General features: G+C 47.2%; 1 protein-coding gene across 8 annotated transcripts in view; it reads left to right on the top strand.

Annotated features, from left to right (window-relative positions):
• Positions 1 to 13,139, top strand: part of CAB39 (calcium binding protein 39) — a 197,586-nt gene that overhangs the window by 170,172 nt on the left and 14,275 nt on the right. For all 8 annotated transcript variants that reach the window (XM_078668134.1, XM_078668131.1, XM_078668137.1 and 5 more), the window contains one exon: positions 601 to 744. In XM_078668134.1, the coding sequence (XP_078524260.1) occupies positions 601 to 744 (144 nt within the window). The remainder of the gene's footprint in view (positions 1 to 600; positions 745 to 13,139) is intronic.

Raw genomic sequence — 13,139 nt, 5'->3', positions numbered from 1 at the left:
TTAAGATGGGAGTTGCATGCAGTGGCTTTTGGTGTGTACATCCTATATCATTAGAAGATTGACATGGGCAGCAAATTGTGAACAACTCCCACACAAAAAAAGACTACTCAAGACCCATCCACTAGATGGCAGAATAACACACAGAATGTGAATCCAGAAAAGTGTTCAAGCTGCAAAGCTGAACCTATAGGTAAGTTACCATTTTGTTCCTACGCTGTCCCACTCATCTCTTAAAACATAACTCCAAAATATTTTTTATAACGGAAAGAGTAAACCTCACTTAGTTTAATAGAAATTAGTATTTTGGGTATCTTGCTATATAGTGTTCCATAAAATTGGTCTAGTGTTCTCTCTGGAGACCTGTCCCTAAAGATAATTTAGCCTTGATCCAAAGTTTAGGGGGCCACGGTTTTCAAGTATATTATTCTTTCCTATTATCAGGTATACAATGTTTTTGCAGTTTGTTGAGTTTGAAAACAAATCATAGTTTTATGGCATTAAAGGCTTTCTAGTGGTTTTGAAGCATTGACTGTTTGATCTTTTTGCACATTCAAAGAATATAGGTAATTCGAGAAACTTCTATCCTATTTTGTCTTTTAGCTACTTGGTGAACTACTGCTAGATCGACACAACTTCACAATTATGACAAAATACATTAGTAAACCTGAAAATCTAAAACTAATGATGAATCTTCTACGGGACAAGAGTCGGAATATTCAGTTTGAGGCCTTTCATGTCTTTAAGGTACTGGAAGCCTACTTCTTTTTCACCAATGTGCATAGATTTGTTTGACCTGATGGAACAACCACCTTTTTAAACTTTTTTTTTAAGTATTATTTTATTTCTTGAGGTAAGAGACCATAATGGCATGATAATATAGAATAATACATTTTTAAACTGTCAATTGTAACACAGTTGGATACTGTCTGCTTACAACTTTCTTATGAAGGGCTTGCCACTGACAGTGTAACTCATTGTGTATGATTTTGCAGTTTTATCCGCCAAGGCTATATGCTTATTTGAAGTCTGTTATTATAGATAAATTCTTTTTCCAACCGTCTTGCTTGCTTAAATTACCTAAAACTATTTGTATGTAGACTAATCTGTAAAGCCATCTGTTTCTTTTTCAAGGCAATTCCAGTGAAATATCATTTTAATGCATTGTGGGCTTACTTTGAATCTCTGTCTAGATGAAAACTGAACTTTGTGTTACAAATTATGCAATCTCGCATCTTAATTCCCACCCGAGTTATAATTCAGGCTCCAGTTCCCAGAGTCTATCTCATGCAGGTCTTTTGGGTCAGCTTGGTTTTTGTGCTCATCTTCACAATATTTAGGTCCATCTTTGTCGTGCACAGTCCAGCTCCTCAACAGGCAGGTAGTCTTCCTTCTTTTTTCAGGTATGGAAAGAAGAATACTCTGCAGGATTTTCGTCTCCTAGGTCTGGTCCGAGGGGAGGATAGCAGTTGAGCTTCGACTTTATCCTCTGTATATAGTTTTCTTTCTTTCACTGGTCTACAGACCACCTCATTTTGCGCTAATGACTGTGAACAAAGCATTATTGAGGGGATTAGTACTTAGACACTTCTGGTGTTTTAGAACTAATCAATCAGAGGGTGTGTAACACTCAAAGGTTTTTGGCTCCTTCCATCTGAATAATTATTTTCTTACTGGTGTACTGAGGCCGTTTGTAGTTAACTTGGGTGCAAAGCCTATTAGCCTCCTTCTTGAGGCCAATTCTGCTCCTGCTTCCAGTGTAACAGGATATGGGGGATGTATGACTTTCACCCAGGTAGTGAAAATATACACTTAAACAATGGGAATGGGCTGTGTTGTTCCCCACATCCACCCCCACTCACCAGTTAAAAAGGTTGGTGGTGACTCAGAAGTGACCCCAATGCTCATAAATCCATTCAGAGATGACACATTCCCGAACATACTAGAAATTATGTCACAGCCATGATGGAAACATATGTGAGCTAGACTGACCTTTTGCAGGGGAGAGGAGTTTAAGTCATCCTCCCAAGGTAACACTAGACTCTCACTTACTCCATTGCCAGCCACTGCATAGCTTGTGTTAGAGTAGGACAGAAGCCCTTCTCAGAATGTGGGTACCCATTGCCCCAGCCTCCCAAACACACACACACAGACATCAAAACCCACATTTATTGTGTCCAAAGGCATAAAACATGAGCCACCTCCAGTGGGTTTCAAAGGTGGTTTTGTGCAATGGTAGAAAATCATAGTATTGTACACAAAGCATGCAAAGGCAAGAGCATCACAACTTGACCAAAGTCATGCAGAAAGCTTTCCTCAGAACACATTTAATGACCAAACCGGGGTGGCAGCAGGTTTGTAATTAGTGGATGGGTCTTTTCTCTGTCTCCCAGTTGAGATTGCATACCACCTTTCCCATGTAAAAGATGAGTTCATTTATGCTCAGTAGTGGCTGCATCTGTATTATTGTGGAGGGGGCGGGGGAGGTGTGTGTGGGCGTTTGTATACAAATAGGTAAGTGAGCGCTGGGGTTCATGAGACTCCATGTGCTTGTGTAGGATGCACAAAATCGAGATCTCTATTATGCAAGAAATGGTGCTGTCCATCTCATACACCCTAGCCTGCATGCACACACACACCTGTACCCATAGCTAAAGACTGAGTTATTGTTGGGGTAAGTACAGTCTCCAGCCCATTCCCTATATTTACAGTAGGTTTCCTCTGGCACTGGATATCCCAGACAATGGAGAATACACATCACACTTGAGCCAGCTCAAAACCCGGATTATGGAGAGAGGGTCTGACGATGGGGAAAAAGGCTTGATACTTTGGGAAGTTGTAGTATATCTGCTGGTTTGCCAGTCTCCCTTAAGGCTGAGCTGAAGCCTGGGAAAGCTGGCAAAAGTGCCCTGCTGCTTGACTGGGAAAGAATATACGAGACACATATACCTGTTAGAGGACCTGGTCTGCACCTACCAGAATTAACTTGATCCCCAGGAAGACTGCTCAAGAACTCACTGACTGAAAGGACCGTCATGAAACAGAATGTGTCTAGAAGCCACTTGCCCAGTAAGAAGGACCATCAACTCAGTCATTTGCCTTCAAAACTGAGAAAGGTGAGCCTGGATCGTACCTGACCAGCACCCCTTGTCCATGTTTGACCTGCTCCTACCATTCTCGATCCCAGAAACACAAGGAGACTGGATTACTTGAGATTCCATGTGTAATGTCTGGTTGCTGAATGTGATTTTGAATTTGAAACCATTTTTGGAAAACTTGCACTGTGGCATATATTGTTGGTATCCCATTTACCTCCATTCTGATGAGTAGCCAGTGAAGACTGGTACCACCGTCACTTAGTGCGAGTTCATGCGGTTGACCCATCACAGGAAATGTCTACTGTTACCCCTAGACAGAGGCTTGTATAGGAAAGCAAATGGAACCGTTTGTGTCCCAAAAAAGTGTCCCCATTACTAGCCAGCTTGTCCGGTTTTTAATGTCTCACTCGGCCCCCTCTTTTAATCTAAGGCTAAATCTAAGTCCATATTTAGGGTGGGCATCTTTTATGGAGTCCTTGGGCAGCACAGTTTCTACCTCAAAAAAAAAACATGGGTACTCATAGAACACCTGTATCCCTTCAATCTCCCTCCATTTTTCAAGAGCAACCGGAATGCCTACAAAAAGAGCCAACATGACCCAAAGCATCATAGGATACATTGGCCATAATGCATGATGTTAACTTAAAATCTGGCACCTAGAACTAAGGAGCTGTGAACAAATTTAGGGTTTTAACTTGTAGCTTATATTAATATGTAATACATATTTACATAATTATTCATAACAATGCATTATTATTAAAAAGTAAAGTAGTTTTACTTATTGATTAGATATTGGAGTAGTGAATTTCTAAACCTATTCACCACCTGAAGTAAACCTTTTCTGTTCTGGAATCCAGTGCCTAAAGGGGTCTCTGGGCTATCTACCTTGTCACATTAGGCAGACTACATTATCCACCTAGGGTTTTGCTAAGCAACCAGTAACTATCCCTAAACCCCAGAAAAGGTGTTGCGATGTGAATACATATTTCCAGTACTTTTATACATCTGTCTTTAATGGTGCCCTAGGACAAGTCTAATTTCTGTATTTCTGTAGTAGGGGATCTCTGTGTATAGTCCCAATCTAGTGAATAGTCTCGCCCATGTGCGTGGACCCCGGAGCAATCAAAAAAAATCTCTTAAGCTGTCTTGTTTGCAGTCCTGCATAGACACTTAAGAGAAAATCAAGACAAATAATGCAGCCTAACACTTACAAGGCTACAATGGCCACCACTTCATCTAAACAGAGAAAAGGATAGCCAACAATGTCTGATTTTACACATTTTGCTAAGTTTCCTTCATAGAGAGAACTCCCCATCACCAAAATCCTTGAAATAATAGAGAGGAAGGGTTGGACAGACAAGCCCCCATAGGCTGCCATTCTGTGTCTGGAAAAGGAATAACGTGCCTTTGAGGAACTCCCCAGAGACCCTCGGTATCCCAGGATGCACAGCCAAAGTCCTTTTACTTTCAGTTCTTTTACTTTCAGTTCTTTTTTCCGGCTCCTGCTAGCAGGACCCTGGAGCATTGAGCTCTCCCTTTTTGGGTATTTCTTCAATTTTTGACACTTCAAGTGTTTTGAGTATTTCACTCGACGTCTGGGGTCTTCCTCTTCCTTTTGCTGTGTTTTTTAGCCAGTTTTGCCCACTCTTTCTGTCGAATATGCCAGGTTTATTCGACAAGTGCCCTGAGTGTTCCAGGAAGAAGGCTAAATCTGACACCCCCCACAGAGTATGCATACTCTGTCGCCCCTTCCTCCAATGTCCCTGAAGCCTGTGAGATTTGTCAATACTTCTCCAGGAGGACCCTGCGTGACAGGGAGAAGATTCGTCTCCAAGGCCTGGAGCAGAGGAGACATCAGGAACCAGGTGGGTCTGGGCATGGAGGGACTCAGTCATCGTCTTCTGCCCGTGCTTCGGCCTCTGGGGGGCTCCCCAGTCAAGAAAAGACCCAGAAAAGGCACCGGTCCCGGTCGACGTCGATGTCGTCGAGGGGCATGACCACTATCTGTTCCCCGTCGAAGTGTCGTCGACGTCGAGGGGAAGGACGTCGAGACCTCGGACGCGGTCGACGTCGAGGACTTCACCCGCGTCGACACATTGTCGACGTCGAGATGAGTCCAGGAGGCACCGGCGCTCGCCGTCGAGGCGACACCGCCGTTCACCGTAGGGGTCGATTCGACGTCGAGGAAAGACAAGTCGACGTCGAGGAGTTCATCGACGTCTAGACGATCGACGTCGAGAAACAAAGGCAAAGAGGTCGACTTCGAGAAAGTAAAAGTCGACGTCGAGGAGGCGTTCGAGGGCCAGGACGGTGTCCTCTGCCTCCGTAGTCAGCCTATCTTCTGCATCTGCGAGCCCCCGGTCGCGGCAGCGCGGGCGCTCGGCTGAAAAGAGGTCTGCCTCCAGTGCATCCTCGTCAAGACCTGTGCAGAAGAAGAGGAGAGTGGTCAGGTCTTCGGAATCCGAATATTCTAGGACCTATTCGCCTTCTAGGCCCAGGACGCCTACGCCTCCACCATTGCCTCCAACATTGCCTCCGAGGAAGTCTCCTTCGCTACCTCCCTTGCCTCCTCCTCCAACTTTTCCGCCTCCTCCGCCTCCGCAGCTGTCTCCTCCATCTCTGCCGCACCTTCCGTCACTGCCTACGAGGCCTCCACAGCCTAGGACTCCGGTTCTGCCTCCGCAGCTCCCGCCTCCTCTGAGGCCAATGGATCGCCCGAAGGAGGTCTAGATCACGGTCCAGAAGGAGACGTAGATCACGGAGTGACCATCGGTCATCGACACAGTCCCGTCATCGTCACTGGAGGGATAGGTCACGGTCCCGTCATACGGATTCTTCAAGTGGCTGAAGATATTCTCCCACCTTGTTGGATTCTCCCCATACGAGGGTATCACCGGTGGATGACATCGTAACAATTCAGGAGGTGCTATTGAGAGGGGCAGCGAAGTTGGGGATCACTTTGACGGTGCCCACACCTTCTACATCGGTGATATTTGAAACGTTGCACAAGCGGCATTTGTCTCACCCCTTGTTGCCCTTGGTGCCAGGACTGGAGGAACTGGCTATGGAGCTTTTTCTGACTCCGGCCTCAGTGAAATCAGCTCCGTCCCGGCTGCAAAAAAAGTACCTGCCCCCGGATTCCGATCCGCCGTTCCTGAGATCAGATCCCGGATTCTGTTATAGTAACTGCGGCCAAGAAGCAGCATGCTTCTGCCCCGTCTTCTACGGTGCCTCCGGATAAGGAAAGCCATCAGATGGACTCGGCTGGACGAAAAGTCTGTGGAACGGCGGCCAACTCCATGAAAGCGGCGAGTGCCTCGGCGCTCTTGGGTTGCTACGACCGCTCCTTGTGGGAGTCCCTGCAGCAATTCCTGGAACTACTCCCGAGATATAGGAGAGAAGACTTCCAGGAGGTTTTGAGTGAGGGTATGATGGTCTCCAATCAGGTCATCCGCTCTGCGGCGGACGCCTCTCTCCTGACGGCTCATGGTTACTGCCATGGTATCAATTTACGACGACATTCCTGGTTGCACCTTACATCTCTCAAACCGGAGGCGCAACAGAGTCGCTAATTTACCAATCTCTGGCTCGACTCTTTGGGTCACATGCGGACAAGGAGATGGCCCGCATGAAGGCAGAGGTAGAGACACTTAAAGGTGTTGTTTTGGAAAAACCAAAAGAGCAGAAGTCCTTCCGTCCGTTCCAGAGGCGGTATGGTTCTCAAAGGCTAGGGCAGGGTTGTCAAGCTGGTCAGCAGCAGCAACAGCAGCAGTACCAGCGGCAGCCATTCCAGATGCGGCAGAGGCGGACAGCAGTCCTCAGCAAACAAGGGCCCGGCCGGGTCTAAACCCTGAGGTGTTACTTACTCCTCTTCCGTTACCCACTCCGGTAGGGGGAAGCATACAGAATTACTTGGCAGAGTTGAGAAAAATTACTCGGGACAAGTGGGTGCTGAATATTGTTTGCAATGGATACAGTCTTCGTTTCGTCAGCCCTCCTCCAGCGATTCCACTGGTTTGCTCGCAGTTCCAGCTGCGAGAGCTCCAAACGGAGGCTGATATCCTGTTAAGAAAAAGGGCATTAGAAGACGACCCTTTGTCTCAAAGGGGAAAGGGTCTTTACTCTTGGTTCTTCCTGGTGCGCAAGAAGGACAAGAACGAGTTCAGGCCCATTCTGGATTTGCGAACAGCAAACAAATGGATTCGCAGGGAGAAGTTTTGATGCTGTCTCTGCACCAGATTTATCCTCAGCTGCAAAGAGGAGACTGGCTTTGCACAATAGATCTGCCCATTGCACGGAAACATCGAAGTTCCTGCGATTTCTGGTCGGCACCAATCACTATCAGTACACCGTACTACCGTTTGGACTGAAGTCTGCGCCCAGGACCTTTTCAAAGTGCATGGCAGTGGTGGCGGCTCACCTGAGAAAGAACAAGGTATTTGTCTACCCGTACCTGGACGACTGGTTGATCAAAGCCTCCACCTTCCAGGAAGCGCAATTGCACTTCAACAGGACGGCCGTTCTGTTGAACCAGCTGGGGTTGCACATAAACATGTCCAAGTCTGTTCCGACTCCTGTCCAGTGCCTACAGTACTTGGGAGCCTCCATCGATGCTCTTTCAGCAAGCGTGTCTCCTTCGGAGAAGCGACGCTTATCGATCCTTCGGAAGGCTCAGGCTCCCATAGCTGTTCCATCTACGACAGTGAGGACGGTGTCTTCTCTACTGGGATCAATGGCCTCTTGCATCTTCCTCACGCCACACGCACTCCTCCACATGAGGCCGCTGCAGGAATGTCTGGAGGATCAGTGGGACCAGAAGCAGGGGAGCTGGGACGACAGGATCCAGCTGTCCCTTCACACTCAACAGTCCCTGAGATGGTGGTGCTCAGCAGAGAACCTCCTCAAAGGGGTTCCATTCCACAAGGACATTCCCGTTCAGACTATTGTCACGGATGCTTCTCTCCACGGCTGGGGAGCGCATTCAGGCCATCTACAGATTCAGGGAACGTGGTCCCCGGTGGAATCCACGTATCACATCAATTTCCTGGAACTCTTGAGCTGTTCACTTGGCACTGAAGGCCTTTCATCCATGCTTCCAGACCAACTCCTTGCTTGTACAGACAATACGACCACAATGTATTACCTCAACAAGCAGGGGGGGCTCGAGATCGCGCACAATGTCACAGGAAGCGCAGATGATCTGGCACTGGCTGCTAGCCAGAGGATTGACGATAACGGCTACCCATCTGCCAGGTGTGCAGAATGCTCAGGCGGACGCACTCAGCAGGCTGGTGCAAGAAAACCACGAGTGGGTTCTAAACGACGAAGTACTAGGAGACCTCTTCGACAGATGGGGCACTCCGGACGTAGATCTGTTCGCCACCGCTGAAAACAGAAAATGCTGAGACTTCGCCTCCAGGTATTACCAATCGGGGACTCTGGGGAACGCGCTATGGATCAGCTGGTCGAACAGCTTTCTGTACGCTTTTCCACCCATTTCCGATTCCGGCGATACTCATCAAGCTGTCAGTCCAGAGCACGGATGATTCTCATTGCTCCGGAGTGGCCCTGACAGTGGTGGTTCAAGGACCTGCTTCATCGGTCTCTTCTACCCCACATGCGGTTGCCGTGTCGACCGGACCTTCTCACGAAGTTCGGGTGACAGATGGTGCACCCCAACCTCTCATCGTTGAGTTTGGCGGCATGGCTCCTGAGAGAGTGCAATATGGACACCTGAATCTTCCGGACGATTGCATGACTATACTTAGAGTCTAAAAGACCTTCCACTAGGACTTCCTATGCCTACAAGTGGAAGAGGTTCTGCATCTGGTGCACTTCCAAGAACTATGATCCGACAACCTGCAAGGAAGATGTCATTCTTCCATACCTTTTGCATTTGGCTCAGTCTGGCCTTAATTTTCATTCTATTAAGGTTCACCTCGCAGCATTGACTGACTGCGTATAGGAAATGCCCTTCACAGACATACTTCTTCCAGATCCCTGTGATTAAAGATTTTTTGGAAGGATTGAAGAAAGTGTTTCCTCCTGTTCGGTGTCCTTCGCCATCATGGGAGCTGAATGTGGTGCTGTCCAGGTTGATGAAGGAGCCTTTTGAACCTATCCATAAGGCTTCTCTGCAGCACTTGTCATGGAAGGCGGCCTTCCTTGTGGCCATTACATCGGCCCGCAGGGTGAGTGAAATTCAGGCATTGTGTTGCCAAGAACCTTATACTGTATTTCATGCTGCTAAGGTTGTAATGCGTACTCACCCTAAGTTCCTTCCAAAGGTGATTTCTGATTTCCATGTCAATCAGACTATAACTTTACGTACGTTTTTCCAAAATCCTTCCACTCCAGCGGGAAGGTGTCTTCATTCCCTGGATGTCAGAAGGGTGTTGAAATTCTACTTGGATAAAACCAAGGACATTCGTAGGTCAGAACAATTGTTTGTCAATTATGGATCGGTCAGGACTGGTCTTGCCACCTCAAAACAGTCCATCTCTTGGTGGATGGTGTCCTGTATCCAGTTATGTTACCAGAAGGCTAACAAGACCTTAGGGTGTAAGCCTAAGGCTCATTCTACCAGAGGCAAAGCAGCTACAACAGCTTTGCTTTGTAATGTTCCCATTGCGGAGATCTGCAAGGCTGCCACTTGGAAGTCGGTTCATACCTTTGCTAAGCATTACTGTTTGGACTCTGATGCCAGAGCAGATGCTCAGGTTGGGCAGGCTTCGTTGAGAAATCTGTTTGCACAATAGAGGTGTTGTCTGTTTTTTCACTATCAGAGAATATTCCCCCTTGACCTCTATAATTCTAGTGGTATACCTCCAACACTTTAACTTTTATAATTTGGTACATATGGGCAAACATCAACGTTTTTTTTGAATTTATATTTTTATTATTTTTTTTCCACTTTAGTTGTATTTCTTAGTACAAAAATTTCTCATTTATCAATTTGTCATATCAATTTATATATTTCCAAAAACACATAATATAAAACACATAATACTACAATACAATCAATAAAAGACCACTCCATGCAGAGAAAACAATATATGAAAGATTGGACATTCTCACAAATACATGCACCCCATTCTTATCATACATACTACATTCATTCTTTATTCTGCGTCTGAGGGATCGCAGATAGAAGTGCGAATTGATACGCAAGACCTTGCGTATCAATTCGCACTTCTATCTGCGATCCCTCAGACGCAGAATAAAGAATGAATGTAGTATGTATGATAAGAATGGGGTGCATGTATTTGTGAGAATGTCCAATCTTTCATATATTGTTTTCTCTGCATGGAGTGGTCTTTTATTGATTGTATTGTAGTATTATGTGTTTTATATTATGTGTTTTTGGAAATATATAAATTGATATGACAAATTGATAAATGAGAAATGTTTGTACTAAGAAATACAACTAAAGTGGAAAAAAAATAATAAAAATATAAATTCAAAAAAAACGTTGATGTTTGCCCATATGTACCAAATTATAAAAGTTAAAGTGTTGGAGGTATACCACTAGAATTATAGAGGTCAAGGGGGAATATTCTCTGATAGTGTTTTGCTTTTCCTCTCTTTCCCTGACCATTGCAGTAAAAATAGAGGGGGTCCCATTCTCATGTTAATACATTCGCGGTTGTCTGTTTTTTCTCCACCACCAGTTTGGTTTTTTGGAATGGGCTTGCCATTCTATTCACTAGATTGACTATACACAGAGATCCCCTACTACAGAAGGAGTAGTTTCTTACCTGTAACTCCAGTTCTGTAGTAGGGGTATCTGTTATAGTCATAAGCGCCCGCTCTCCTCCCCGGTGGAGAAAACGGTACTGTAATGTATGCTACAGGCCTTGCTCTTTACAGATTCAAAACAACTGAAAGTAAAAGGACTTTGGCTGTGCATCCTGGGATACCGGGGGTCTCTGGAGAGTTCCTTAAAGGCATGGTATCCCTTTTCAAACTACATACTGTTGGATGTTCTTCTGTTCGTTTTGTCTCTGTCCCAGCCAGGATTCACAGTGGGCATTGTTACAGGATAACTGTCAGCCCTTTCTGCCTTTTTATGTTTATCGGACCAACTTCCCTTTTTTATGACGCCAATTGTGATGAGATTGACTAATTTATTCCCTCCAACATCCTTAGTTATGCCACAGTGAGATCTTAATTTGGTCCTCACTTGACCTGTCAACATGCCAATCACACAAATGCCCAGCTGTCCATTAAATCTTTTTACCCTGCAGACTGTGTCCTGATCGCGGTGATCTCAGCTGGAGTGTGAGTGAATGCCGAGCTCTCTGTGCGGCTGATGTACACCACCTGCATCCCAGATAAGATGGTGTTGAGGCCCAGGGTGACCGTTATACCAAAAGTCATGGCTGCTTTTCTCATTAGGCAATCCATCATACACTGTGTTTTGCAGCGTGAATCTTTCTGGATTCACTATGCTGTGCATTATTCCGCTGTCTTGTGGTTGGGTCCGGATTCGTAGTCTTTTCTTTGTTTTTTTTTTTTTTTTTTTTGTAGCCCAGGTGGGCGTCGGCGTCACACCCCTTTGGGTGTATTTCCGGTGACGTCGGCATGCTTCCTGCGGAAGCTCCCACTCTTGGGTGCCATCTTCAGATTCTTTTTTTCCGCGGTCGGGTCTGGATCGTTCCCGTTTGGGCTCCAGACATTTTTGGAGAAAGAAAATACAGACAAGACGAGGAGAAGTCATCTGAAGACTACAGGGGACTTCATCAACGAAAAGCCGGCGAGGAGAAGGCGTTTTTCATCGAGATCATCGACGAACACGCGACCAGAGAGGCCCTGGACGCTCGATGATGGACAACACGCCGTTCAAGTTCTGCCGTAACTGCCACCACAAGTACGCGCAGAAGGACCAGCACCCGGTATGCAACCTTTGCCTACCGGTGGACCACGAAAGCGGAGACTGCAACGCCTGTTCCGCCTTTGCCCCGAAGACCCTTCGTGTGAGAGAGAGGCAGAGGGTAGCACACGCCACCCTGCAGGGGGACAGCTGGGGATGTCCTCCGAGGAAGAAGACAACGCTGCCGCCGAAGACGACAGCTACACGGATGTAGAGACCGATTACACGAAGACTTCTGACAAGGTAGGAGACTCTTCGGCCCCCAAGAACCCGAGAGACTCTGAGTCTAGAAAAATCGAGGGCAGGACCCCGAAAGCGGCGACGCCAAAAAAGGTGGCGTCCGCGACTACTCCCAGGCCCAGCGGATCCTCCGAGAAGGAGTCCCCGGCGCCGAGGGCTGCTGATCAGCAGAAAACGTCGAAAATCGTCCCCGAAAAGGATCGATCGACGCCGAGGGAGAAAGACCCGAAACTGACGACGACGACCAGAGACCCAAGATCCGGTCCGACGTCGAAAACTTCGACGCCGAAAGGTACGGCGACGAACCATCCGCCGAAAAGAACGGCCGACCCATCCGACGCGGAACACGCGGCAGAGATGGAGAAGAAGAGAAGGCGCCTCGAGGCCGAAATGGAGAACATCATGCAGCGGAAGAAAGATTTCGATGCAAAGATGAAGGCCTTCACGATCCCTCACAAGACCAAGCCACCGGTGGGGGAGGCAGTCGAGGAGGAGGAAGAGATCGCCGAAGTCGTCGAGGAACAAGACCAGGACGTCGAGGTGATCGACGACCAGGAGGAGTACGAGAATCCCTACGATAGTTACAACTATGGGGAGGAAGAAAGCAGGACAGACGCAGACTCGACACCCTCTGACCTACAGGAGGTAGATTACATAGATGTCGACACCGACAGCCCCGAGGAGGTGGTCGACACTTACCCCTCGAGGCCCTCGCCGCCGGACGACATCGGGGCCTACAACTCGGTGATACAGGCTGCCGCAGCAGCTTTCAAGCTCAAGCTCGACGAAGAGAAGCAGAAAGCAGACTTCCTTCTAGAAACATTGCTCCCAACACAAACGAGGAGCCAGTTCCTTCCAATGCTCGAGAGCGTCTTGGCTCAGGGGAAGGAAGCTTTCAGGGAGCCCGCAACATGCAAGGCAGTAACTCCCAG

Source organism: Lissotriton helveticus, chromosome 11, assembly GCF_964261635.1.
Source record: "Lissotriton helveticus chromosome 11, aLisHel1.1, whole genome shotgun sequence".
Classification (NCBI taxonomy): domain Eukaryota; kingdom Metazoa; phylum Chordata; class Amphibia; order Caudata; family Salamandridae; genus Lissotriton; species Lissotriton helveticus.
The sequence above is the reverse complement of the archived record's forward strand: the minus strand, read 5'-3'. Positions and strand labels throughout refer to the sequence as shown.